Here is a 26,335-nt window from a genome sequence, read left to right on the forward strand (position 1 = left end):
CAGCAGAGTTGATCAGTCATCACACAGACCATCCAGCTTGCAAAGGCTAAAATATTTATTTTCTGACTCTTTGCAGAAAAAGTTTGCCAATCTCTGTTTTAGAGATTTATGTTTCCATGAAAATATAGGGAACTCTTATCCATGTTCTTAGTGTCTTTTCCTCCGTCTGGGATGGTTCCCGGGTACCTGCAGAGGTCTAGCAGTGAGTCATGGGCTCTCAGGGCCACTGCTACCTGAGCGCCTTCCATATCATCTCAGGGGACCAAGACTGGTGTATGGTGGAAGACTCCTATCTGTGGGTATGCTGGCATCACCACAGGCAGAATAGGGTGCCTCAGCTTCTCAGTGTCTTTGGAATACTGTTGCCACACAAAGGACCAGCTGCGTAGGGGAAGCATGTCAGTTTTGGCAGTCTGTGAGGTGCCAGCCTCGTTGGATGCCCTTTGTGTCGAGTGGTGCTCTGTTGCCAGCGGTTCTCTGGTCATGTTACTGGGTCTCAGGTGTCTTCCATACCAGCTCGTGACATACAGGCTTTTGGGCGAGGAATGTCAAAGGCATAGAGAATCACAGAGGCAAAATTGGGACATCACTTGGCACAGCCATTTTTCTCCTCTGTCAGAATCAAGAAGGAAGTGATCTCCTAAAAGTGCCTGTGTGTTGTTTGGAAATGCTCCTTCTGCAGTGGCCTCTCATTCAGAAGTCTCAGGTGAGCCAGTGCCAGGGCCAGCTCCTGAACAAGGGTGCTGTTCCGTAAGAGGTGGAGGGCACTCTGCTGGCCGCACAGCATTTGATTTTTATTGTTCTCACCATCTGCTGAAATCAGATGACTCTTAACTTTTGTACCCTGTGAGTAAAAATTCGTTCTCTGTGGTGCTGGGGATGGAACCCATGGCCTCTTGCCTGCCAGCCACTGAGCTCTTGGGGGGTGAAACCCAGGGCCTCACAAGTGCTAAGTGTGTGTCTACTGCTGACCTACCCCCAGCCCCAAGAACAACCCCAGCAATCTCGTACCGTTTCTTAGCGGAAGTCGCTTCTTAGCCCCTCTACATGTCCTCCAGATATCTTCAAGGCCCAGCTCTTCGGGCCACAGGGGTGTGCTTGACTCTTGCGTGTCAACAGCTGAGATTCACCAGCTCAAGTCTCCTAGGATGTATCAATGAATGTCTTCTTAAAACAATAAGCCCCAGCTGGATCGCCTGGGATTTCAGCTGAGGACCGTCTGGAGTGGGTGGACAGAGCTGGATGTCAGCCTCACGTTTGCTCTACAGGGCGCTTTCCTCCCAGGAAGTGCATGCTGGGACTTCTGCCCCATCCTGCTCTCCTTGCGTGTCAGCCCCCCAGCATTTGTCTGCTCCTCCGTACCTGGTCTCCACCTCTTATTGCTGTCCCCATCAGTGGGTCTCCTGTGTGCCCGGTCACTCAGGTTGGAACTCTCCTCTCCTTCATCACATCTTACACCATGGAGCCATTGCCAGGTTTAGGATATCAGCGGATTTCTTTTTCATCCTTTTAAAACTGTGAGGAGTCTGTATTTGTGGGATGTAATGAGGATGGGAAGCAGGATGTGGCACAAGCACACGGGGAGTGTCTGGACCTCGTTTCTTGCCAAACCTTAGAGTTGTGAAGAACTGTGGGAGGTGACAGGAGACCAGGAAGGGGTGCTGTAGGGTCTGGCAAGAGGGGACAGGGCTGAGGAGAGTGGGTGGGTCTGAGAAGTCAGCAGGGCTGAGTGAGTTAGTGAACCAGGGGGAGGCTGGAGAGGAGGCTGGGGTGCCGCTGCTCGCCCGATGAGGCGTACAGCCACCAACATGCTAGGAAAGGCAGAGGGGAAGCAGGGCTGTGTGTGTCTGTCACACTCGTCTGACCGTGGCCCACGGTGAGAAATGCATCTGAGCCAGGACCCACGTCTATGCAGCTAAAGGCACAGATACGGTGTTGACTAAGGCCAGGCCATCTTCCCAGGGCTCCGCTTGCCTCATTAAGCCTCACAATCCCAAGGTGCAGCCATTGTCTCTACTTTTTAAAGGAGGACCTCTTGGCTTAGGGAGTTCAGGGATTTCCCAGACCTCACCACAAGTAAGAGCTGGAGCTGGGATTCCAGTCCTGGCCCGGCTCCGGGGTGCCTGTTCTCCACCACTTCAGTACGCATCATGTAACACAACACAACACACAGAACCCACAGATCAACTTCAAAATAATGCCCTCACTGCACGTAGCACCTTATTATAATAACTATTTCATTCTTTTTCATCCAAGAAATGCTGGTCACATTGGTTTCCTGATGCTTTGTAGTTTGTCTCAAGCTGCTTTTAGAAGAACACTGTGTCTGTCCTACCTCCCAGGCACTTTGAAACCCCCTGCCCCCTCCGTAGATGCCCCCTCTCAGGCAGGCTCCCTAGACCTCTTACGTGAACTGCTACAGAAGCCGCCTAGTGTTTCCTGTGTCCATTCTTCCTTCCCTCACATCCACTCCACTTGTTGAGTCCAAAATAATTAGAAAAATATATTTCTGACCATAGGAGCCCCTGACTTGAGACCCTCAAACACCTGTGTCACTCTTCAGCACCTAGGGCTTGGCACATGGCAAATGATCAGCGAGGGGCGAGTGAAGAAATAATTTTGTGTGCTTTTCCCCAGGATGAAGATCTTCTCCCAAGTAAATATTTTGAAGTTGACTTTCCAATGATAGTCACGAGAAAGCTGCACAACATCAAGTAAGTATGGTTTGTTGGAGGAAAAAGCCAGTGGAAGAGAGGCCCACCTCTTGGTAGATGGGAGGTTTGAATGCCAGGGACTCCTTTCAGGTTGCTGCCCCCTTTGACCTCCTTCCCACTCACTCTCCTCTGAGATCCTTGTCCCTGCGCATCGTGTAGACTTAAGCAAGGATTGCACCTTCTCTGTGACTCCCTGTCTGTTAATGTGATTTCTGTGAAAGTGACCCATCATAGTTGAATGATCTGAGAGTTTTTTCTGCCTTTGGCGTAGAAAGCTACCTGACCAGAGGAGCTCTGCAGTTTTGTTGTTCTCTGCACGAATGTGTGTGTGAGGCGTGGTGGCCTCTCTGAGTTCAGTATTCAAGTGTTGTAGATGACAGGTCTGCTGATCTTCGCTGAGAGCTCTCTGTGCTGGATCCACATTCAGTGCTTCACCTGGGTGTCTCATTCAGTGTGCACAGCAGACGCATGAGTTGAGCGCTCTTCCCATCACTTTTTGGCAGGAATAATCATGAGCTCAGAGAAGTTCATTTGCCCCAGGTCCTGACTAGAAAGGGGTGGAGCTGGGATCTAAACCCTGATTTGAAGCACACTGTCAGGGCTTATAGTTTTTATGACACTTGCCACTCATTCCTCTTTAGATTAGTAACTTAAATAAAATTCTGATTCTTATATTAAAAGGTTTATTAAAGACATAAGTTTCAGCTAGTCCTTTAGACATGTCTAATCCCTGCTGATTGGGAAATGTCTCAAGCTTTATTTTTTTCTAGTCTGTATTATGAAAATGCTTTTTATTTTTTCTAGTATAAAATTACATTTTATATTAAATATGCTTTTTTTGTGTATGTGTGGTGCTGGGGATTTGAACCCAGGGCCTCGTGCTTATGAGGCAAGCACTCTACCACTGAGCTATATCCCTAGCCCTTAAATATGCTTTTTAAATGTTGGCAATTCTGGTGCACTTGGACCTGCTTAGTACTACTAAGCTAGTTAGAATTCTATAGTGAAACAGGTACGTTGGCTTACTGTGTTAAGCTTAGAGATGGCTTTCTGGGAAGAAAAATGGATTAGGATTTGGTTGTTAGGATAAATGAATTTGACTCTCTGGTATCTGATTTCTTGTATTTTCTGGGATAAGGGAGTTAATCACATAGAAGTAGTCAGTTCTTGCCGGATGTGGTGGCACATGCTCGTAATCCCAACGATGCAGGAGGGAATTCAAAACCAGCTTCACCAACTTAGCAAGGCCCTAAGCAACTCAGCAAGGACCTGTCTCTAAATGTAATACAAAAGAGGGCTGGGGATGTGGCTCAGTGATTAAGTGTCCCTGGGTTCAATCTCTGGTACCAAAAAAGAAGAAGAAAGAAGTTAATTCTGTGATAAAGAACAGCTATTGTAAATTTTTTGAGAATAAACAAGAAACTAGAGAAGGTCCGAACACTGGAACATTTAGGCAATTCTTGTTGGCCTACCGTTAGCTATTTCTGCCTTGGATTACTTAATGATCACTGTGTGATTTGGACATCAGATATAGAGCATAATACTTGGCGGATCTAACCTGAAACCTGTGTCTGCTGAATTTTTTATTGTATGTTCACAGGGTCAAATGTAATTAAAGCTTTTAGGAGTGGCTCTTGCTTTGAATAGTAGCAGTCTATACAGGTTGAACCTATATAATCAAAAAATCTGAAATCTTAAATGTTCCAAAATCTGAAACTTTTTAAGCATCATGTCAGATTAATAAAGTAATTTGCCAGTTAAGCCTAGGCAAATATTCCAAAATTTGAAAGAAATCTTAACTCTTTACAACTTCTGGTTTCCAGCATTTCAGATAAGGGATACTTGGTCTGTATTTTCCATTCCCATAGTGGGTATCTGCATTTTGGCAGTAAATGAGCTCATGAGTAAATTGGTGTACAGTTGGACTCATTTTTTTTTTCTTTTTCCCATTTACCCATAGAAACAAGCCTCTCCTGTCTAAACCCATCATAGAATTACATTCGGAGGACATGCTTCAGATGGGCAAGTATCCTTAACTGTAGCAGTCTGGATCGTATAAATATTTTTGCTTCACACCCCTCCCCTTTTTCTTTTAAAAGATGGTGTGAGTTGTGTCATACAATGAATACCTTTGCTGATAACATTTGCTCTTATATCATGGTTGCCATGATGAAATTAAAACAAGTTTCCGCATGACTCTTTTTAGATGTCCGTGGGTCTTCAGTCCTAAATCTTTTATTAATTTTAATTAGTTGCTAATGGTTCAAAAATAGATTTCTCATGAAAATCTTTTCTTTTGGGGGGCGGTTACTGGGGATTGAATCCAGGAGTGCTTAAACACTGAGCCACATCCCTAGCCATTTTTTAATATTTTAAATTTAGAAACAGGATCTTGCTGAGTTGCTAAGTTGCAGAGGCTGACTTTGAACTTGTGATCTTCCTGCCTCAGCCTTTCAATGAAAATCATGATTTTTTTTTTTAGCTTTTCTCAGAAAAATCAAGATGTAGCTACATTAGACCCCAATCCCTAGTTGGCGATAATTCGTAGCAGCTGCCCCATTTAGAGGTGATCTGCCTGCTGCCCTCTGTTCCCACCTGTCTCCGTTGTCTTGACCTGTGTCACTCATTTATATCATCTGCTTGGCTCCTGCAGTCTGTATTTCTACCTGGCATTTAATTATGCATGTTTCTAACAACACTTTTCTCATTTCTGAGCCTTCCAAATTGTGATTTAAAAAAATCTTTCTTACCAGAATCTTTCATTGTGTTCAATTTGTGTCTGACAGAGAAGTTGAAGGGGTTTCATAGTCATTCGGGTCAGAAAATTTGCTCAGAGAAAAGGCCTTCTTGGATGGTCAACACAGATAACACGGTAAATAAACATCAGGGAGCTGGGTAAACCTCCATTTACGCACGACCATGAGCATCCTTGTGACTGGAGTCCCAGGAAAGTTTGCACAGAAAATATCTTCCCAGCCTTTGCTTCCCCTACAAATTATCAGTAGTACCTATTCAAGTTTGCCATTTCCTGGACTCTGTGCTTTCTCCCATCTCTGCTATTGCAGTTTTTTTTTTTTTTTTTTTTTTTTTTGTGGTGCTAGGGATTTGAACCCAGGGCCTTGTGCTTATGAGGCAAGCACTCTACCAACTGAGCTATATACCCAGCCCCGTGTTACAGTTTTCTGTACTGGGTTATTTGTATTTGTGTCAGCTTTGTGGTCTGTAATGAAGGATTTAGTACTTTACATTACCTTTGATCAAACAAGGTGAGATACCTGATGTAGAAAGCAAAGACCCCAAGATAGCCAGTGCTCGAGTGTTTTCTGCCCACAGATGTGCAGTGGTTACCTCTACCTAGAGGAAGGTAAACAAATGTATGCATAAGTACCCTCCTCCCCCCGCACCGCGCCTGTGCACAGAAGGTTCAGTACATTTTTGTTGAATGAATGTATATACACATTGAATAAATATATATTGTAACTCAATGTGTATTTGTTGAATGAGTCTCTGCTTCTATATGTAAATGTAATTTTAATAAACAGTGAATAATTTATACACAGTTTTGTAACTTGCTCTTTTTGTGTCCTTGTAAATCACAATTGTCTTTTTATGTCAGACTTTATAGATTTGCATCATTATTTTTAATGGCTTTATGATACTTGTTTGCATGGAAATTTCATCATATTTAATCTGTTTCCTACTGATGGTCATTTAGGTTGTTGCCTTTTTTATGTTTTTACATTAAACTGTGTTGTAGCAAATATATATGTATATGTGCATATTTTCAGGAATTGCTAGTTCAAAGAATTGCACATTATGAGTTCTGATAGCTGTGGCTGCCCTGCTTTTCCAGCCTCTTTTTTATGACTTTATATTCTCAGTAGAATTGGTGAGGATTCTCTTTCCGTTACCCATACTGGATTTGTTCATTCTGAAAGTTTTTACCAGATAGACTGGAATGTTGCCCTATTATTTTTAAAATGTTTATAATTTTGAATGGTAGTGAAATGGATTATCTTTCCCTGGTTATTTAAAAAAATGTCTTTATTGGTGCATTATAGTTATACATAATGGTTATTCATTTTCTCATATTCATACATGCATATAATACAGTTTGCTCCATTTTGGTCCCCAGTGGCTTTCCCTAGTTTTATTGATCTTTGAAACTTTTTTTTTTTTTGTAAATTTTTGTTTCATTTGCTTTGTCTTTTTTTTTTTAGTTGCATTATTTCTATTTCTTCTTAATTTGGAGGAACCATTTTTAATATGTGGATGTATTCTTTGAGAAAGGTCCCTTGTGAACCTTTTTCTTTTTCTTTTTTTTTTGGTACTGGGGATTGAACCCAAAGTCGCTTAATCATTGAGTTACATCCCCAGTCCTTTTTGGTTTTGAGACAGAATCTTGCTTAAATACCTAGGGCCTTGCTAAGTTGCTGAGGCTGGCTTTCAAAGCGCCATCCCGCCCCAGCCTACCTACTTGCTGGGATTATAGGTGTGTGTCCCCAGACCCTGCAAGCCTTTTGTGTGTGTGTGTGTGTGTGTGTGTGTGTGTGTGTGTGAATTTTTGTTTTCAGCATTTTGCTTGTCTTTTAACTTTGTGTTTGGGTCTCATGCAGATGAAGATTTTAGTCCAGCTGTGTATACTTTTTGATCTTGCCATCATTCTCCAAAGAGAATTTGAATAACAGTGACATAAGAATGTGAATGGAAATTTGGGGAAAGTAGCAGATGCTAAAAAAAAGTTGGAGAAATTTTGTTGAAAAATTATTGTTATTTTGGAGCTGGGAGTTTAACTCAGTGGTCCAGCACTTGCCCAGCATAAGTGAGGCCCTGGGTTTGATTTCCAGCACCAAAGAGAGAGAGTTGAAGGGCGGGAGGATTATCCTATTTCATCAAACCTACTAGGCTGTCATAGTGGTTGGTTTGTTTGTTTATTATAAGCCAGAAAAACTGCCAACAATTAAGTTGACACATCATCACTATTGAATGCATCATGATTTCAGAAATGTAAAAATACGTGCATCTTAGAATTTATGATGCATTTTCTAAGCTAAAACATGCAGGATAAAAAAATTAAAAGAATGTAAATGGGCACGTAATGGAAAGTAAGTTGGAATGAATTTTTCAGAAGGAAGTCAATTTCTTCTACCTCCCTGATTAAATGCCCGCCTGGGTGAGATCCACGTGGCCCGTCAGGCTTCCGCGTGCCTCCTGAGTATATTTTTGTCCACAGTAGCTGTGATCCAGCCACAGGGCCCTCCTGCTGTCCTCTGCATGTACCATGCACGCTCTTTTCTGCAGGCCTTTCCACTTCCTCTTCCCTCCTCCTGGATCTCTTCTCCTCTCTTTACTAAAGGGGCTCCTTCTCCTCACTGGGCTCCCAGCCCAGCTGCCACCTAGAGAGGCCCCTCCTAACCCCCAGACGCCCCTGACCTCCCCACTGTCATATGGCACTCTGCTCTGAGCCCTCTCCACACTTGTGTCTGTGCAATCTTAGTCTTCTCCGCTGGATTGTTCTGGTCTCTGGGGGCAGAGACCGAACTTTTTGTTCATTAGTGTGTTCCCAGAAATGGCTCAGTGCCCCACACATAGTGAGAGCTCAGGAAGAGTCAGATGGGTAGACAGAGGGACAGATGAGTCTTCTGTATGGACCAGAAACCTACCTGGGACTATCTCCATTTTACTGTAGTTTTAAAAAATTAAAAAAAAAAAAAAATTCCCCAGTACTGTGGATTGAACCCTGGGCCTTGCTTCATCACTGAGCTCTTTTGAGATGGGTTCTTGCTAAGTTTCCCAGGCTTGCCTTGAACTCCTGCCTCAGCTTCCTGAGTAGATGAGATGACTGATGTATGTCACAGCACCTGGCTTGTTTTTTTTCCCCCCCCCCCCCTCTTAAGTGTCCTGGGGAAAATCCTATGAGTGGAAAAGAGCACTTTGCAATCTTTAGAAATAATTACTAGTCTGTCATTGAAGATAAATGAATGGGATTGGTGGGATTCAGTCCACATTAACACATTGCTCTTGAAATACCTGATGGTGATAGAAGAGATCATTAATTGTATAATAATATCAGCACTGTGGAGTCACTGTTCCTGAGTGCAAGTGTGTGTTGAACAACTGTGTTACACTGTGTAAATTTCCAATTTTCTCATGCCTTTTGCAGAGCACATGAGCTTAATGAGGCAGATAATCAAAGCATGTATCAGAGAGCTTTTGCTCTATAACAAACCACTGCAAAACATGTGTCCTGAAACAACAGCTATTTATTTTGCTGCTAAGTCTGTGGCTCAATTTTAGTTGGGTTCATTTGGATGGAATGTCTCAGCTTGGCTCATTCAAGCACTTGCCTGGATTTAATTATCTGAGTCTTGTTTTTGCCTCCATTACACGCCAGGTGTCAAGTTAGACCAAAGTGTCCCTGTCTCTCTGGGATCACAGTGCCCTGAGTGTCTCAGTAATTTCTTCACAATGCCTTATGCCAAATAACAATCCGCATAGTTCTGTTTATTAGTTAGGTTCAAATATCTTAAGTACTTATGTCCTAACAACTTTTAACCCATTTGAAAAAGGTAATAGACATGAATTGGAAAAGCAAATACTATTTTTATTTTATTCTTAAGTAACCACAACCACAGTTACTATTGAGATGTGTGCTTCTTCTGGCCTCTTCATGACTTCCTGAATCAGAGTGACTCCTACCCCATGTTCCATGTTCACACAGGACTTGATTTTCACTCACAGCAGCATCTGAAAACTTAGCTCCCCAAAGAGATGGATTTTGGAAGGGATGCAGGACAGTATAGTGTTGACACTGTACTTTGAGCAGGGAGTTTGCTTAAGTTCAACCAATGATGAGTATCTCTGCATTTCCTGCGGGAACTGAAAATATCCCGCTCTGTCCCTGTGTATCTGTCACACTGCCCCCAGGCCACCTCGGCTCACAGACTGGGAACCAGAGCTCGTCACCTTAATACTGCTTGAGGCACTTGAACATGGCCTCGCACGAAATGGTGAGGCTGGCCATTGTTCATATTTTGTCATCAACCCATCAAATCCCAAACTTTCAATCCTGTGAATGTAATAAATATTCAAATATTATTTCAGAGTTACCTTAAGTGAAATATTTGCTGTTCAATATTAGTTTTTATAGGTGTTCCATATCCGGGACAGTGGCACAAAATGGATTAAGAGAAAGGTAGTCTCAGGGGTCGTCAGCCTTGCCAGAGCCGAGTGACTGGGAACAGGTGGCGTTAGAATGTGCCACCAGAGTCTGAGGACCAAGCCCGTGCTGCTGCAGACCCTCTCTGAAGAGGATCCTCACGTGGAGTCTGCGAGCTGGATAAAAACCAGTGTGTCGTGTCACATTTCCTCTTTCAGAGTAATGTGGACACTTAAGGATTTGGGGTGTGTGCGAGGAGTCCTGCTTTGTTGCCCAGGCCAGTCTCGGCCTTCTGGGCTCAATCAGTCCTCCTGCCTCAGCTTTTTGAGTAGCTGGGATGAAAGATTACTTAAGGATTCTTAATAATTTAATTTATGAATTTATAAAAATGGCTTTCCCCCATCCCAGAATAATGAAGTTCCTTTGGAACTTGCTCTTAGCCTTGTCCTCCACCAGTGCAGTTTGCTCCCTGTAGAAGGGGAAGGCCTCCTTTGAGGAAGGTAATGGACCTGCTGTTCCTACACAGCTTAGGAGTGACTTGGTGGTGATGGTGCTGTGTGTCATCCTCAAATTCTGTCACTTAAGGGTCATTTAAAGGGGCACCAAGGTCAGCAGGTGCAGTGCTTCCTGCTTCCTGGGTGATATGCCCATGTGCCATAGCCAGGGCAGGGCCATCGCTAGGCGGTGGGTGAGCCTCCATTCAAGACTGCTGTACTTTGTGCTTAATTATAGGAATAATCATGGTAAACATTTGTGCTTTACGTGCTAACTTTAGATCCTAATATGTGTAAGATGTATGTCCCCTGAGTCACAAGGTGCTAAAGAAACTGCATGCTTCAAAATTCTGGTGTGTATTTTTGTTCTTGGTTTTTTGTTTGACTAGGCATAGAAAAACTCATTTCAAGCATGCGTATTATTGATACGTGTGTTATGTCCAGGAAGGCGCACGGGCACGCGAGAATTGCTTGTTTTCATAATAGGGCAGACAAGTGCCCTCATATTCTTGACGTTATTTCTGTGATCCAGGCATGGTGGCACCCTGGGGTAGACTTTGGGTTCCCTGCTTGCCTTTTATTGCTGTGCTTTCCTGCCATCTGTTGGGCTCCTAGGAAGTATGTCTTTTAGCTTCTGGAGCGTGGTCAGATGTATTTGGATCAGCCGAATGGGCTTTTGAAGATAGGAAGGGAGAAGCTACTTACGTGGTCTAGTTCACCTCTTCCCGCATTTTCAGCTGAGGGCTTCAGAGCCAAGAAGACCTAACAGCAGCGTTACGGGACGGCTGTTGCGTGTTCCAGCTTTTTCCATGGTTTGCTCCATTGACGAAGTTGAGCACGTGATGCCTGTGGCAAACAGGCTGTTCTATTCTATGGAGAATTTTTTTGAAGTTCAAACTGAAAAAAATTCAAGCAAACACATATATTGTCACTAGATGGACGAACCTCCATAGTCCTGTCACCCAAGTTTATTGCTCATGTCACTTCATTTGTACCAGTAGTTCCCCAGACTGAGCATCAGCACCATCTGGAAATTTGTTAGAAATGCACGTCTGCTGTGGAGAGGTCTCCTGAGACTCACGGGGTGGATCCTGTTGATCTGCTTCAGCAGGCCCTGTGAGTGACTGATGGCTTCTGAAGCTGGAGAAGCACCATGTCCACCAGTCCATGCCCTGCTTCTGGGGTACTTGAAGCAAATGTCCTCCTGTATTTGCAAATACTTTAGTACATAAACTGTCTTCTTTTAAACATGTCACAAATGGTTGCAACATTTAGAGAACTACCTCTCAGTGGGTGTCAGTATTTAAACCTCTTAATTGCACTCATAGTAATCTGTTTAAAGAAAATAACAGAACAGGTACTTCATTAATGTATATACAAGGTTGCTAGTTACAGTATCCAAGATGGAGAAAACTTGGAACACCTCATGTCCATTAGCAAGGGATTGGCTTGATAAGGTTTTGGTTTTTTTTTTCCTACTCAGTAGAATGTTATGAAGTCATTACGAGAATTATGTTCCAGATGTTGTTAATTTAGTAGGAAAAGCAGTTTTCAGAATGGGTTTTGTGTGGTCCCATTTTCCTTTTTCTGTTCGGGTGTGTGTGTGAGTGAGTCTCTGAGTGTCTGTGTCTGTGTGTATGTGGAGAAGGAAAGTGTTTTTGATGTGAATATGACTTAAACACAAAGAAAAAATGGCCGGAATATTAGTCACCAAAACATACTTACCTTTGGAAGATGTGATTTTGGTTAATGTTCATGTTTTTCTTGCCTGATATAAATACATATATATATTTAAACAGTGAACATATATTTTTTTAATTGGCCCAATCAGTGGAGTTACTTTAATTTTGAAAAAACCATTTGCATCGAAATTACAAGCTCTTTTTGATTAATTTCAGTTAAATTTCTCTCCTTGCATTTGCAGATGGGCATACACTGGATTCAAAGAGATACGCCATTATTGGAGCAGATCTCCGAGACCTATCTGAACTGGAAGAGAAACTAAAGAAATGTAACATGAATACACAGTGAGATTTCTTTTTAACCTCTTCTGCATTTGTGATTTCATGCTCATTATGAGATGTGGCCTGTCAGAAGTGCAGCAGGATACCTGTCTTCCTTCCCTTGTTATTTCATGAGTTTTGTCATTTCATTGCTACTTAGTTGCTGAAGGTTTTTTTTGGTTTTGTTTTGTTTTTAATTTATGTGTTGTTTTTGGATACACATGACAGTAGGGTGGATAAATCAAATGAAGAATGAATGGCTTGATTAATGTGGGGAGAGCTCAAAACTAATGTCGAGTAAAAAAATAAATAAAATCAAGTTGCATAATAAAATGCACAGTGTGATACTAAATGTATAAAACCCAAACCCCCAAGATTGCATATTTTCCTGGTCTCTTGCTGTCACCGCAGGAGTGTATAACTGGTCCAGAAGGGTTCACAACAAATTCTTGAAAGTGGGCACCTCTGGGGAGATGAGGAGGGTGAGATGCACGGTTTTAGCATGATGCCGCTGGTCAGAATCAGATTGGAGTTAGCGAGGTAGTGAGAGGTGAAGATGACATTGGTGAATATTTGAGATTCACAGCACAAGGCGGGCGTTTGAGGGGAAGGTGCCGTGAAGAGGCGTGAACGCCATGGTTTCCTCAGGCGCGTGCTTTTCTGCGGATGTTCGTGAATCAGTAGTGGACTGGCTAAAGCTGGACTCACAGGCAACCATGGTACCCTCTCCTTACCAGGGGAGCGTGAGTCTTCGCTTCTCATCCTGAGTTCAACTCTAAGCGTCCTACTTACTAGTTAGTTAACCGGAGATTTTTTTTTTTCTTTTGTAGGCACAAAAACATTTAATGACTTGTAAGGTGTAAGAAGACAGTTCCACTTTTCTACTTTATTTTCTAAAAAGGAAGATTATATTGACAATCAGAATGTTTCAGTATTGAAGAGTATAATGTAAAGGAATTATTACAGTGGTTGCAGTTGTTGTTCTTTTTTTTTAATTGTCTTAATGTCTTTAATTTACCAGCAAATGATAACCTGAATTATATCTGATATACCATGAAAATAATGGGGCTCAAGCTTCAGGGACCCTCCTTTCCAAGACAATCAGAAAATGTGTTCATATGATCTGGGATACATGTTGTTTCTGTTTGTACATGAAGTAAAGGCATACCATTTGTGTAATCATACATTTACATAGGGTAATGGTATTTGATTCATTCTGTTATTTTTTCCTTCCCCCCCACCCCTCTTTTCCCTCTATACAGTCCCTCCTTCCTCCATTCTTGCCCCCCTCCCACCCCCCCATTATGTGTCATCATCTGCTTATCAGCAAGATCATTCGTCCTTTGGTTTTTTGAGATTGGCTTATCTCACTTAGCATGATATTCTCCAATTTCATCCATTTGCCTGCAAATGCCATAATTTTATTATTCTTTATGGCTGAATAATATTTCATTGTGTGTGTGTGTGTGTGTGTGTGTGTATCACAGTTTCTTTCAATTGAAGGGCATCTAAGTTGGTTCCACAATCTGGCTGTTGTGAATTGAGCCGCTATGAACGTTGATGTGGCTGTATCTCTGTAGTATGCTGATTTTAAGTCCTTTGGGTATAAACTGAGGAGTGGGATAGCTGGGTCAAATGGTGGTTCCATTCTAAGCTTTCTGAGGAATCTCCACAGTGCTTTCCAGAGTGGCTGCACTAGTTTGCAACCCCACCATCTATGTATGAGTGTACCTTTTTCCCCACATCCTCTCCAGCACCTCTTGTTGCTTGTATTCTTGATAATTGCCATTCTAATTGGGGTGAGATGGAATCTTAGGGTAGTTTGATTTGCATTTCTCTTATTACTAGAGATGTTGAACATTTTTTCATAAGTCTGCTGACTGGAGATGTTTTGTATTTTTTTAAAACTTCTTTGAGCCTTGTTTTTTCTCATGATGAACTGGGATAAAAACTGCATCAGCATCTAGTTTTGAAGACGAAATGAAGAAACTCACGGGAGCATAGCTAAACAGAAACGCTAGGCCTCGTGAGTGACATCTGGATCCAGCTTTGGTTGTAGTGACTGGTAGTTTCTGTAGATAAAAGATCAGGGAAATAATCAGTCATAAATTGAGCTAGCTCTTGATCGAGAAGTTTGCCTCCCTTTAAGAAATTGACAAAATGGATGAAAACAGTTGAAATGACAAGCATTAACATCCTGTGTCGGATTCTCACACATGGTTTCATTGGGATTCTGTGTTTCTCTTTATGGGTTGGATTGATCTTTCCGTTGTGTTCATGTTTTGGGAGTCTCACCTTTTTCTTTTTTTCGTGGTGCTGGGGATGGAGCCCAGGGCCTCGAGCATGGGAGGGCAGCACTCTACCCACTGAGCTACCTCCCCAGCCCAGATCCTCACTGGTATTGCTAATGATCACCTTTAAAATAATTTCAGAATATTTTTAACTTAATTTGCAAATAATTTGGATTTACAAAAATGCCAAAATTTCCTAAAGACTCTTTGCCAGTCTTCCTTACACGTTAGTATCTTATGCAATAATGGTTGCCATTTACATTAAGATTTTTCTTGAAACTATTTCTGTAGTTTGACACCTATCAACTTATTAGATGAGATTTTGCAATATTATTTTTTCATTCATTCATTCACACATTCACATCATTTCAAGTGACATAACCTTGGGTTCAGATTCAGATCATTATTGTTAACGATCAAAAAATTTCACAAAAAGTTCTTCTTTCTAATGTTTGCATTTTGACATCTCCAGTGTTTGCAACATAGACAGTTCTTCCTTCTGGATTCACTGTTCTCTGTTGCTTTGTGTCATGATTCAGTCCAGGCTCACATTGAGTTTAAGATGTCAGGCGAGGGACAGGTGCTCTAAGGAGCTCTTGGATAAAATTTGTAACTGGCTGAGTTATCTAGCATTTCATTGTTAAAAAAGAACAAAGCAGAATCCAGATGAGAAAACAGCCGGCCAGGAAAAGCTGAGTGCCCAGGTCTCGTTGCGTGTGGACAGAGGGCAGGCCCGCGAGTAGGCTGCCCGCCGAGATGCCTCGTTCTCTTCCCTGCAGGCTGCCTTGAGTTCATTCACGGTTTCAGGGTTCCAAGGGAGCAGGAGAGCAGGTGCCAGTGATCTCCAGCTTACACCCTATCTGCTGCTGTCTCCTTGACCTCAGCAAGTGCCAGATTCCAGGGATAGGAAAATAAAGTCCTTCTAACGAATGGGAGTCTCGTGTTATGTTGCCACTGCACCCAGGCACAGGAGGGTCAGTGCGTAACCCTTCTAACAGTCGTCCACACTTATGGGCCCAGTTTCATAAGCCAGACAGGTCTGCTCGCTGCTCAGCTTCCTGCAGTGTAAAGTTTTGGGTCGTAATGGTGTTACATGTTGATGGATGCTGTGCGTGCCGTCTTCCTGGGTGTGATTTGCCCGGCCAAAGCTGCAACGCACGTGTAGGTGGAGGGTCCTCACTTGGTACAAGCACACTGATGTGTCTGTTTTTCAACTGTAGATTGCCAACACTCCTGATAACTGAATGTGTGCTGGTTTACATGACGCCAGAGCAGTCGACCAGCCTCCTAAAGTGGGCAGCCAACACTTTCGAGACGGCCATGCTCATAAACTATGAACAGGTAAGAGGAGGCACAAGAGGTTGGATTCCCTGGGACTCCAGCCGCGGCTTTTTCCCTTGATACCTTCCATATATCCTTCCCTCGTTCTTTTCCTTCGGTCTTCAGCCACTTACAACTCCTTCGTTAATGGATTCCATCCATCCTGGTACTTCTGATTGCTTGACTTCCTTTGAGCCAGAGATTTTGGAACTTCTGACTTGGTCTTTATAAAACTTTTCCATTTCTTATTTTATTGCTGTATTTACCATAGAATCATAGAGCATTCATTTACCAAGGTCTTTTGGCTGCCGTCCAGGTAGGGATAGCAAACTGGGCCCTCAGAGGCAGGCAGGTATGCAAATGGAGAAAAGTGCCAAGTGTGAGTGGTGTGCCGTGGGACCTCTGGGGCCCCGAGAGGCCGCTACTCAGCCCCACCCCATTGTCAGCCCTGTGGAAATGTGATCCAGAGTTGCCATGACTCCTGGTTTTGAAAAGAAGTTAGAAATGCAGGATTTCAATGTAAAATCTAATTTTGAAAATCACAAATTGGCCCACTGGCTGCCTGATTGCCTCTTCTGGTTCAGTGTAAAAAAGGTGACATTTTAAGAGCTTTGAAGTGACACAGCCCAGGTCTGCGTCCAGGCCCCGCTCTCATTACTGGCGTGGGACCTCGGGCCACCTTGCTTCCTGGTAGGAGCCCGCGCTCTGAGAGGAACGTTCTGCTCTTGACATGGAGGGTCACGTGGCACTCTGTGCCTGCGTCCTCGCCCAAGAATGACGAGAGCCCGGCCGGAGGCTCCTGTGAGGAGCGAGTGGGTGCAGGTGCAGCCGCCTGCGTCGTCGCCCTGCAAGTGAGCCCAGCTGCCACCGAGTGCCCTGAGCCCAGGCTGCGGTCCTCAGGGGGCCGTGCCCACCGCTCTGGGTTGCTGAGGTGTGTTCAGCAGTGGCTCGTGTTGGGCACTGACTCCCCGCTAGCTGTTGTACTGCTTGCTTTGTTAGAGTTTGATTGGTTTTATTTTACAGTCGTATTTCATTACAGACGAGAGCAGTAAAGAGACTTGCCCGATGCCATGTCCTTATGGACGGGTCTGGGGCTAGACCCTGTCCTCCACCTCCTTCCCTGCCCCTGTCCTGCGCCAGGCTCCTGTGTTGGTCTGGGTTGGCTGGTCTCCTCCCCTCCCTCTTACCTGGGCATGTTCCTCAGCCACCCTGGGGAATGGATGTGCTGGAAGCCGGCCTTTGGTCTGCCTTCCGCCCCAGGGGAAGACGAATGCCACCTTCCACACATGTCTGTGTGTCGCTCTGTCCCCTGTGCTTCCTCTGTGTGTTGTCCCACCCGCACGCATGCCACCTCAGGGGCAGATGGAGGGTTAGGGAATTTGGAACAGAGGCGCTGCGGCTTTGGAGGAAGCCTGGGAAAGTACTCGTTTTCGGTGTGTTGTCCACAGCTGTCCCTCACCTGGTTAAGCTCACACCTGATACCTCACCTTGTCAACAGTACTTAAGTCACTAACTTAAACACAGAATCACCAGCAGCCTCATTACATGTATTGATTGCTTACATGCTTCACGTCATTTCCTAATTGTCTAAAATGACAGAAGCACATGGGTGATAAGCAGTAGTGCCCTGGACTCGAGGTCGCTTGCTGTGCACCAGCACTGTCGAGCTTCATGTGCCTCATGTGTTTGATCGTGACGGTCGTCCTCAGGCTCGGTGCTGGCACTGCCCTGGCTTTTCAGAGAGGGGACAGAGGCACAGAGAGTTGGCTTGCCCAGGGCCTCGCAGCGCTCGGGCCAGGAGTCGAGCCAGGGCGGTAAAACAGTGGAGCTCTGTCCTGGGTGAGTAGTGGACAGTGTGGTCATTAGCGCCACATAAGCCCTACCGTCCACGGAAGGAGTGACACTGCTTCCTGTCGGCATTATTGTCGTGCCGACTCCGGGAATGGTTTTACGTAATGTTCACGGGGTGTCTTTTTGTCACCTTGTGTGATGCAGTGGCGTGTGCTGTGGGACCCCGCAGTGCACAGTGGTCTTTCTGCATTCGTGCCCATGTGCGGAGCAGCTGTGGTTTTCTAAGCTAGGCCTTTTAGCCAAAACAAGAACCACATGCAGAACAGAAAAGCCGTGCCATCCAAAGGTCAGGTAAAAAGTGACCTCTCCCACCCTTGCCCTCAGCCTTCTGACCTGGGCGGCAGCCGTCCTGTTTTCAGAGATTTTCTATGAATTTTTCTGCAGAGAGAGAGAGATTTATTTTCTCTTGAAGGCAGATGGGACTCTTCTGTTCATAGTCCTCTTTAGCTTCTTTTTTTTGTTTTAATTTCTAGTTGTTGATATGCCTTTGTTTTATTTATTTGTTTATATTCGGTGCTGAGAATTGAACCCAGTGGCCACACATGCTGGGCAAACACATGCTGAGCCGCAGCCCAGCCTCCTCTATAGCTTCTGGAGAATTTCCCTTAAAGTCATCCCGGTCTCTATCCGTAGCTGTCTTTCTTGCTTTTTCACAGCTATATAGTATTTCATTATATGAAAGCGATAGCATTTATTTAACCCCCAAATGATGGGTATTTCTTTCTAGAATCTTTCTACTGCACATAATGCTGTGGTCGATTCCTGCATCTTTGCATATGAGCATGATAGGACAGAGTGCCATCAGTGGAGTTGGCACAGCATAGGTAGAGCTCTGAAGACAGGTGTGTGCTGCCCCTCGTCCCCAGGGGCTGCCCACGGCACACTCGCAGCTCCCGGGGCACTGGTGCCACTCTTCCTTCACCTGTGCTGGCAGGTGTTCTTAAACGTCAGCCTGGACTGGTTAAAAATGGGATGGCATTGGGTGTTTTTAATGTTTAAGAAACAAACTCCAAAGGTGGTGCCAACCTCCTCTCTCCCTTCCCAGGTAAACATGGACGATCGGTTTGGGCAGATCATGATCGAAAACCTGAGGAGACGACAGTGTGACCTGGCGGGAGTGGAAACCTGCAAGTCACTGGAGTCCCAGGTCAGAGAGCGGACGGGGCGCCTGTGTGTACTCAGCCTTATGAGGGGGCCTTTTCCTTGGCAGAGGAGATGCTGCAGGAAGCCCTGTTGAGTCCCGGCCGACATGGCCACAGGGCTCCCTGCTGCCAGGATGACCCAAGTCCTACCTTGACTTCGTGGTGTAGAAGATAGAAATGTGTTTGTTGTAACTCCATTATTTATATTATGCAAATCTTATTTTATGCAAAGTTTTCTTTTAATATGTGATATTTGAAACAAACATAGGGTTAGGGGCATAGTGGACTGGACACCCACGTCCTGTCGGCCAGCTTCTGTCCTTGGTAGCGTCTTGGTCAGTATTGTCTTCTGTGTCCTCCACAGTAGTTTTTGGTAGTGGGTAGTGGCGTTGGAGTATTTTCAGGCAAACCCCAGTAGTACATGAGACCACCTTCAACGTTTCCATGCGAATCCTCTCCCAGTGAGGACTGTCTCACCCGGGATCCTGCTGAAACCATCGTCACACCACACAGACGACTTAACTTCTCCTCGGCACCCACCCCGGGGCCATGTTGTTTTCCTTAGTTGTTTGAAGCAGTTTTTATAGTTGGTGGGTCTGAATCGGGACCCACCCATGCTCCACACTCTGTGGGTGATTGATAAGTCCCTTGTGTGTCATTGAATCTGCAGTATGCCACGCCCTATTACAAAATGTCATTTATTTGCTGGGGACAGCTCCTAGCCCTGCCCCCAGGTTAGTTTTGGGGTGTCTTAAGTCGCACGACACCGCTCAGGGCTGCGACAGGGCTCAGTGGGAGAGGCTTGCCTGGCTTGCCTAGCACATGTGAGGCACTGGGTTCGGTCCTCAGCACCGCATAAACATAAATAAAATAAAGTATTTTAAAAAGACTGTTGCTCAGAGAAAAGCCTCTTCCTGTTCGTTTGGCGTGCACTTTAGTTTCCTCCCTGATGACGATAGGTACTCAGTATAGACAACATGACGGTGAAAAGAAGGCGAAGGGGTCAGAAGGGCTGTTTGAAAAGGAACCATCTCGGAACAGACCTCTGCGGCCTGGGGTGTGTGATGGACCTGTGGTCTCCCCTCTTTTCACCCACACTGCAGAAGGAGCGGCTCCTGGCGAGTGGCTGGGAAACGGCGTCCGCAGTGGACATGATGGAGTTGTACAGCAGGTTGCCGCGCGCGGAAGTGAGCAGGTATGGCCGGTACCCTCTTCTGTCGCACCAGTCGGGAACTGAGGCTCGCTGCCTGCGTGCTTTAACACGAAACACAGCAGAGCTTTATCCAGACCCTTTTTGCGATAAGTTAGATATTGGTGGCAACTGAGAGTAACAGATCAGCTATTAGGTGAGATAGGGCTTGTGCCCGCGCCGGTCAGTCAGAATGAGCAAGTCCACCTGGGAAGGTCCCAGGGCAGCCTCTGCAGTGGAAAGCCTGCCTGATCCCTGTTTTGGAGAAGGAAGGAAGTGACATCTCGCGAGCATTTGTAAGGGAAAAGGACCTCTGATAGCAATTTGAGATGGCCCCTGCCTGCATTGTAAACGAAGTACAGTCAGTTCTGAGTAGCTTCAGGCAATGCCAGGGGCCATGAGGGAAAGTGGCCACTCAGCAGGCACGAGTGCAGAGATGGTGTTTGTTGACAAGTTGGGGTGTATTCTCCTGTGCTTGTATAGAGATAGATATTTATTGATACGTGATGTTTGTTTTTTAAATCAGTGAACTTAATTACATATATTTGGGAATAGAATGGATCATACTTATCTTTACATAACAAAACTTGAGGGTTAACATATCCTATTTACATATATGGTATTTATTTATTTGTTATTTGTTCTTTTTAGATATACATGACCACACATGGTATTTATATTGCTGTGTTGATTAGAGTATTTCAATATTGATAATTTTAAATTGATAATTTTAAAGAAATGAAAAATGGGGATAACTAAGCATTTAATTCTGGTGCCTTACGTTTGTTTTAATTTCTGTTTCAAACACTGAAGGGACATCAGCATGTGTGCCTGTGTTAGTGCCTGCTCTGATTCCTTCACCGTCGGTTCATGCTTCCTGATTTGTGCTTTTCCTCTTTCCTTTGGAGCCCTAGAGCTATCGCTGTTAGTCCCTTACAAGCAATGAAAACTTTGGGCCTTGCTCTTCCATAGAGCTTATTAACATTCAGAAACATCACTGGTTTTCCACATGCGGACATCAGTAATTGGCCTTGAAGGTCAGAGAAAATGCAGTCTGCAAGTCTTTGGTCTGTGCTTCTTGGCTTCTTCTAGAAGCATCGTTTCCATGGGGTTGATTTTCACTTCATACATGTGAAGATGACTGTTTTGAATATCCCTGGTCTCACATCTGTAATGGGGATGCCAGCCGTGGTGGCTTTTTTAATACCCAGCTCTTCTAGATAGCATCGTCAACAACAGGAAAAGTCACTTGCTTCTCGGCAGTCCTTTGTTGCATGTGACAGTGGCCTTTTGTAGACAGGAGCCCATGACTTCCACAGAGGCTAGTGATGAGGCGGGATGGGCTTTGCTGTCTCCCCAGGCTGAACAGTCCTCACAGCTCTGTGAATGTCGCAGTCTGTGTCGGCACTTTCCCAGTACTGTGGAGTACAAAGAGAAGTCTAAGGCGAGCTCATTCTAACAAGTGCCAAGCGCCTGCTGTGTGCCAAGCATTTCTCTAAGCACAAGGGATACAACAGTGATCAAAGTGGACCAGAAAGCATGCCTGTCCCTGGAAGCTCACCTCCCAGTGAACAGCTTCATAATTAGTGGTGGGTCCTAGTAGTTGCACTTGGTGATAAACATCCTGGGGCCTTCTTTATGGTGCTGGTTTTTTTCCCTAGAACTCTGTTAGGTAATCTGCCTTGGATGTCTGTTTGTCAGCTTTCTGCTACTGTGACAAATACCTGAAGTGATCAACTTATAAAGTGGAGAAGTTTATGTTGCCTCAGGGCCTCCCACATGTTCAGCATGCACTCTATACTGAGCTGTACTCCCAGCCCTCTTCTTCTTCTTCTTGAGAGCTTGTTTGGAGGTTCTAGCAGGGGAGCGCAGCTACTCGTATACCCTTGACCGAAGAACGGTCCTCCTCTATCGGGGAAGGTCGTCCTCTTCGACCGAGCGCGCAGCTTCGGGAGGGATGCACATGGAGCGGTGAGGGAGGAAGGGGACACCCGCCTAGCCAGCCAGATCAGCCGAATCAACCCTGGCGATCAATGGGGTGACAGATGTCGCAGCCAGATCGCCCTCACATCCTCTTCTTCTTCTTTTTGGTTCCAGGGATTGAACCCAGGGGTGCTTAACCACCAAGCCACATCCCCAGCTTGTTTTTATATTTTATTAGACACAGGGTCTCGCTGAGTTGCTTAGGGTTTCGCTGAGTTACTGAGGCTGGCTTTGAACTCACAATCCTCCAGTCTCAGCCTCTGAGCCACTGGGATAACAGGCATGTCCCACCGTCCCCGGCATTCTTTCTTCTTTTTAATATAAACAAGTTAAAATGGAACCACGCCAGACAAACTTTATTTTATAGTCATTTTCTTTGTTGTTGTGTTTTGTTTTGTTTTGTTTTAAAATAGTTCTGGTTGTTAATGGACACAATATCTTTATTTTATTTTATTTTTATGTGTTGCTGAGAATCAAACCCAGTGCCTCACATGTGCTAGGCAAGTGCTCTGCCATTGAGCCACAGCCTCAGCCTGCCAGTTTCTTTCTAATTATGTCGTGAACATTCCTCCGCGTTGGTGACCGTGGATCACCACCTTATACATTTTAATTGTCTAACATCATACTTCACTGTTTTGATCTCTGCTCAGAATCGAATCCCTGGAATTCCTGGATGAGATGGAGCTTCTGGAGCAGCTTATGCAGCATTACTGCCTGTGTTGGGCAACCAAAGGAGGACAGGAACTTGGTACAGATCATATTTTTGTTGCTTTAATGTAGAAAAGGGGAGAGTTCTTCTCCAGAGAACAAAAGGCATCCCTGTAACTCCAGGCTCAAAAGCGGTAGAGAACTCTGCGTTCATATCCATAGGAATATCCTGAGAATTCACGGCTCTGTCATCTGGGTTTCTGTGGCACAGAAATCAGGAAAGCTGTTTAATAAGCCACAGACCCTAAAACACCAGCCAACCCTCCACAGGTCTGCTGTGAAAGTCCTGCAGTTGGAAGGTCACCGACCTCGAGGGTCCGGAGTGACGCTCTTAGTGAAGTACCCAGCGTCCGTCCCTTATCGGGCTCAGCAGGAGTGAACACACGTCCTGCTTGCCCGCGAGCCCCTGCAGCTGTGGGTCACTCCCCGTGGTGCATGGGGCAGAGTGGGCGCGGCGCCAGCCTGGGTCTGCGGCCCGTGCGCCCTCCTCTTGGCCTTGGTCAGCTCCTCCTCTATGCTGCCCCGTCGGTCCTGCTTCCCTGGCCGTTTTCTTAACGTCTCTCTACCCCAGTGGAAACCATGTTAGAGGACAGCCGCGTGTGGCTGCCCGTCATGCTTCCTACAGATGTGATCTGAGTGACATGTGCCTGAGACAGGCTGCTTGCCAGCCAGGACCCTGACGGAGGCCAGGGCAGCCCCTTGTGTGAGGTCCAGGTTGACGTGAGGCTGATAGTCAGCCTGCTTGGGCTTGTCATGCTGCAGGTCAGCAGATTTACCCAGCTGTGCAGGGCAGCCCACAGGATCCTTCCACACTTGTTTTTGATTGAAAAATCACCTAGTGGTGTGTTTTTATTTTGCCGTCCTTCCCTCGATCATAAAACAATGTACTTTGTTTGGAAACTTCTGAAAAGTGCGGCGAAGAAAAAGAAAATGCACCTGTGCTATTACTGAGAGGACCTCTAGTGACTTTTCCATGCTTTTTTTTTTTCTAGAATCTGTCTTTTTAAGAAATATTTTTAGTTGTAGATGGACACAGTACCTTCATTTTGTTATTTTTATGTGGTGCTGAGAATCGAACCCAGTGCCTCACACGTGCACTCCGCCGCTGAGCCCCAGCCCAGCCTGTTATCTTATTTTTAATGAAGCTGAAACTTTGATTCCTGATTTTTTTCAACTTAACATGGCAGCATAAGCATTTCCCCCTTGCTACCATATACTGTCAATGAGCATAATTTTACTGGCTTAAGTTCCGTCATCTGACTACGTCTGAATTTATTTAACTCTTCCATACTTTTGGAAATGTAGGTTATTTCTGATACTTTTAAGTTGACTTTAGTTCTCCCCCTTCCCACATTTTGTAGTGCTGGGGATTGAACCCAGCACTTGCTTGCTAGGCAAGAACTCTACCACTAAGTTGTATGTGAAGCCCAGCTCTAGTTTTTACAGAACAACAATACGTTGGCCATTTTAATGCGAGGGGCTTCTTTGGTCCACAGTCTGCCTCCGTGCTTGTGTGTGCATGGTTAAAAACATTTCTGCATTTGCTCAAAGTTTCAGCTGTTACAGGGTAGATTTTGGAGTTTGCTGCAGAGAGCCCATAAATTGTTACAATGCTTCCCTAATCCTTTTAAACGACCCACAAACAGAACCTTGCCCAAGGGCTTGTTTCCTGGTGAAATTGCCTTTGACGGAGGGTGGAGGGTGGTGGGGGAGACGGCTGCAGTGCCAGAGGAGCTGGGCCCACGCTGCCTGGGGGCCTGCAGCTCTGCCCAACGGCTCTGTGTGTTTCCCCCTCAGGTCTGAAGGAGATAACTTGCTGATCTGTTGAAAGTTCCTGCTGAGCCGGAAGCCGAGCTGTCTTCCCGGAGATGCACTGAGCTTCCTGAGTGACAGCGGAGGGTGGCCTCATCCGTCCATCTCATCCCACACTCTGAGAAACCTTATTGTGAAGGTGGTCACACCAGTTCCTCTTCCTGTTGACTTATTGTTTAAATAAATCTCACTTGCCAAATGCCTGTGTCGGCTGGTTCCCTTGCTCCAGGGGGTGGCCAGGGTCACTTCTATGGCTGCTGAAGCTTACTCCCTGAGTGAGACTCGGTAGGCTCATGACCTTGAGTCTGCTGGGGATCCACTCCTCCAGGCGCTGGTTACTGTCGCGCCTGACCCTGGGCTCCACCAGCTGCTGGAGCTCTTCTCTGGCCTGCTTCATTGCGTCCTTCCTCCGAGGAATGGCCCTACTTTGTCCACCTCCTGCTCCCGGAACCTGGGCGTGCATTACCTTCTGTGGCAAAGGGGCTTCGCAGGTGTGATTAAGGTACAGGCTTTGAAATGAGACCATCTGGATTTTCCAAGGGGACCTGATGTAGTCACAGCTCTTTGGAAGGGGACCGAGGAGATGTCAGACAAGGCAGAGGGATGACAGATTGTGGAGTGATGTGCTTTGAAGCTGAGGAGGGGGCCAGAAACCAGAAATTAGGGCAGCTTCTGGAGGCTAGAAAGGACAAGAAAACAGATTCTCCAGAGCCTCCAGGAGAAACCAGCCCTGCTTGACCTTAGCCTAGTGAAACCGATTGCAGATTTCTGACCTCCCGAACTACATACAAGAGAACAAATCTGTGGTGCCTTAAGCCGTCATGTTTGTGGCAGTTCGTAACAGCAGCAACAGGAAACTAATAGTCACCATTCAGGTTAGCAGGGCCTCCAGAAGGGAGACTCCAAACGCAGTGTGTGATGGGGCAGGAACTTGATCATGTGGAGTGGCAGTAAGGAAGCCCCGGCTTCCCCTCAGCTGGGTCGGTACAGCCTCCCCTTCACCCTTTGGGATCCTCAGGTCTGGTCTGTGTCCCACTGGTGGCCTGCCTGTGGGTGGCAGTCGGTGCACAGAGAACCTGAAATGAATGAATCGTCACACGAGGGCAGTTTCCTTTATGGTTACCTTTTTCCTCTCAGTTTACGGAGATCTTAGGCTAGTAATGGTGTCTTCAGCATTTCTGTAATCTTCACCGATCCAGAGTTTTTGAAACCTTGAGACCATTAGTTGGTGGTGAGTCAGTTTAGTAGCTTAAAGTTCATTTACTAAAAATGACATAGAATAGAATGAAAAATATAGCCCATTACCAGTAGCAAAGATGAGTATTGTTTTTGTTTTGTTTTTTGTTTTGCGGTGCTGGGCATTGAACTCAGGGCCTTGTGCGTGCGAGGCAGCACTCTACCAACTGAGCGACACCCCCAGCCTGGGTATTGTTTTTTTGAAACTCCATTTTCATGTGTGTCTGAATGGACTTTGTAAGCAGGAACTGGTTTGTTGTTTTTGTTGTTTTATTAAAGGCTGCAGTCAGAATTTCACAGGACTTAACCACCAGAACAGCAACACGTCTAGATGACATTAAGAAAAACTTCCATTGCATTAATTGTCTTTTTTGCCTCTATTTTTTATGGATCACTCTTTGCCCAGGGGGAATGATACTCCACCACCTTTGAT

General features: G+C 45.3%; 1 protein-coding gene across 1 annotated transcript in view; it reads left to right on the forward strand.

Moving 5' to 3' along the window:
• LCMT1 (leucine carboxyl methyltransferase 1) overlaps nucleotides 1–24,867 on the forward strand; it is a 46,302-nt gene extending 21,435 nt beyond the window's left edge. The window contains exons 4-11 of the mRNA XM_079121194.1: nucleotides 2,638–2,714; nucleotides 4,675–4,736; nucleotides 12,292–12,394; nucleotides 15,882–16,002; nucleotides 18,878–18,979; nucleotides 20,078–20,169; nucleotides 22,797–22,894; nucleotides 24,652–24,867. Coding sequence (XP_078977320.1) covers nucleotides 2,638–2,714; nucleotides 4,675–4,736; nucleotides 12,292–12,394; nucleotides 15,882–16,002; nucleotides 18,878–18,979; nucleotides 20,078–20,169; nucleotides 22,797–22,894; nucleotides 24,652–24,674 — 678 coding nt within the window. The 3' untranslated portion in view covers nucleotides 24,675–24,867. The remainder of the gene's footprint in view (nucleotides 1–2,637; nucleotides 2,715–4,674; nucleotides 4,737–12,291; nucleotides 12,395–15,881; nucleotides 16,003–18,877; nucleotides 18,980–20,077; nucleotides 20,170–22,796; nucleotides 22,895–24,651) is intronic.
• The last annotated feature ends 1,468 nt before the right edge of the window (nucleotides 24,868–26,335 follow it).

Source organism: Sciurus vulgaris (assembly GCF_902686455.1).
Source record: "Sciurus vulgaris genome assembly, chromosome: 18".
NCBI lineage: Eukaryota > Metazoa > Chordata > Mammalia > Rodentia > Sciuridae > Sciurus > Sciurus vulgaris.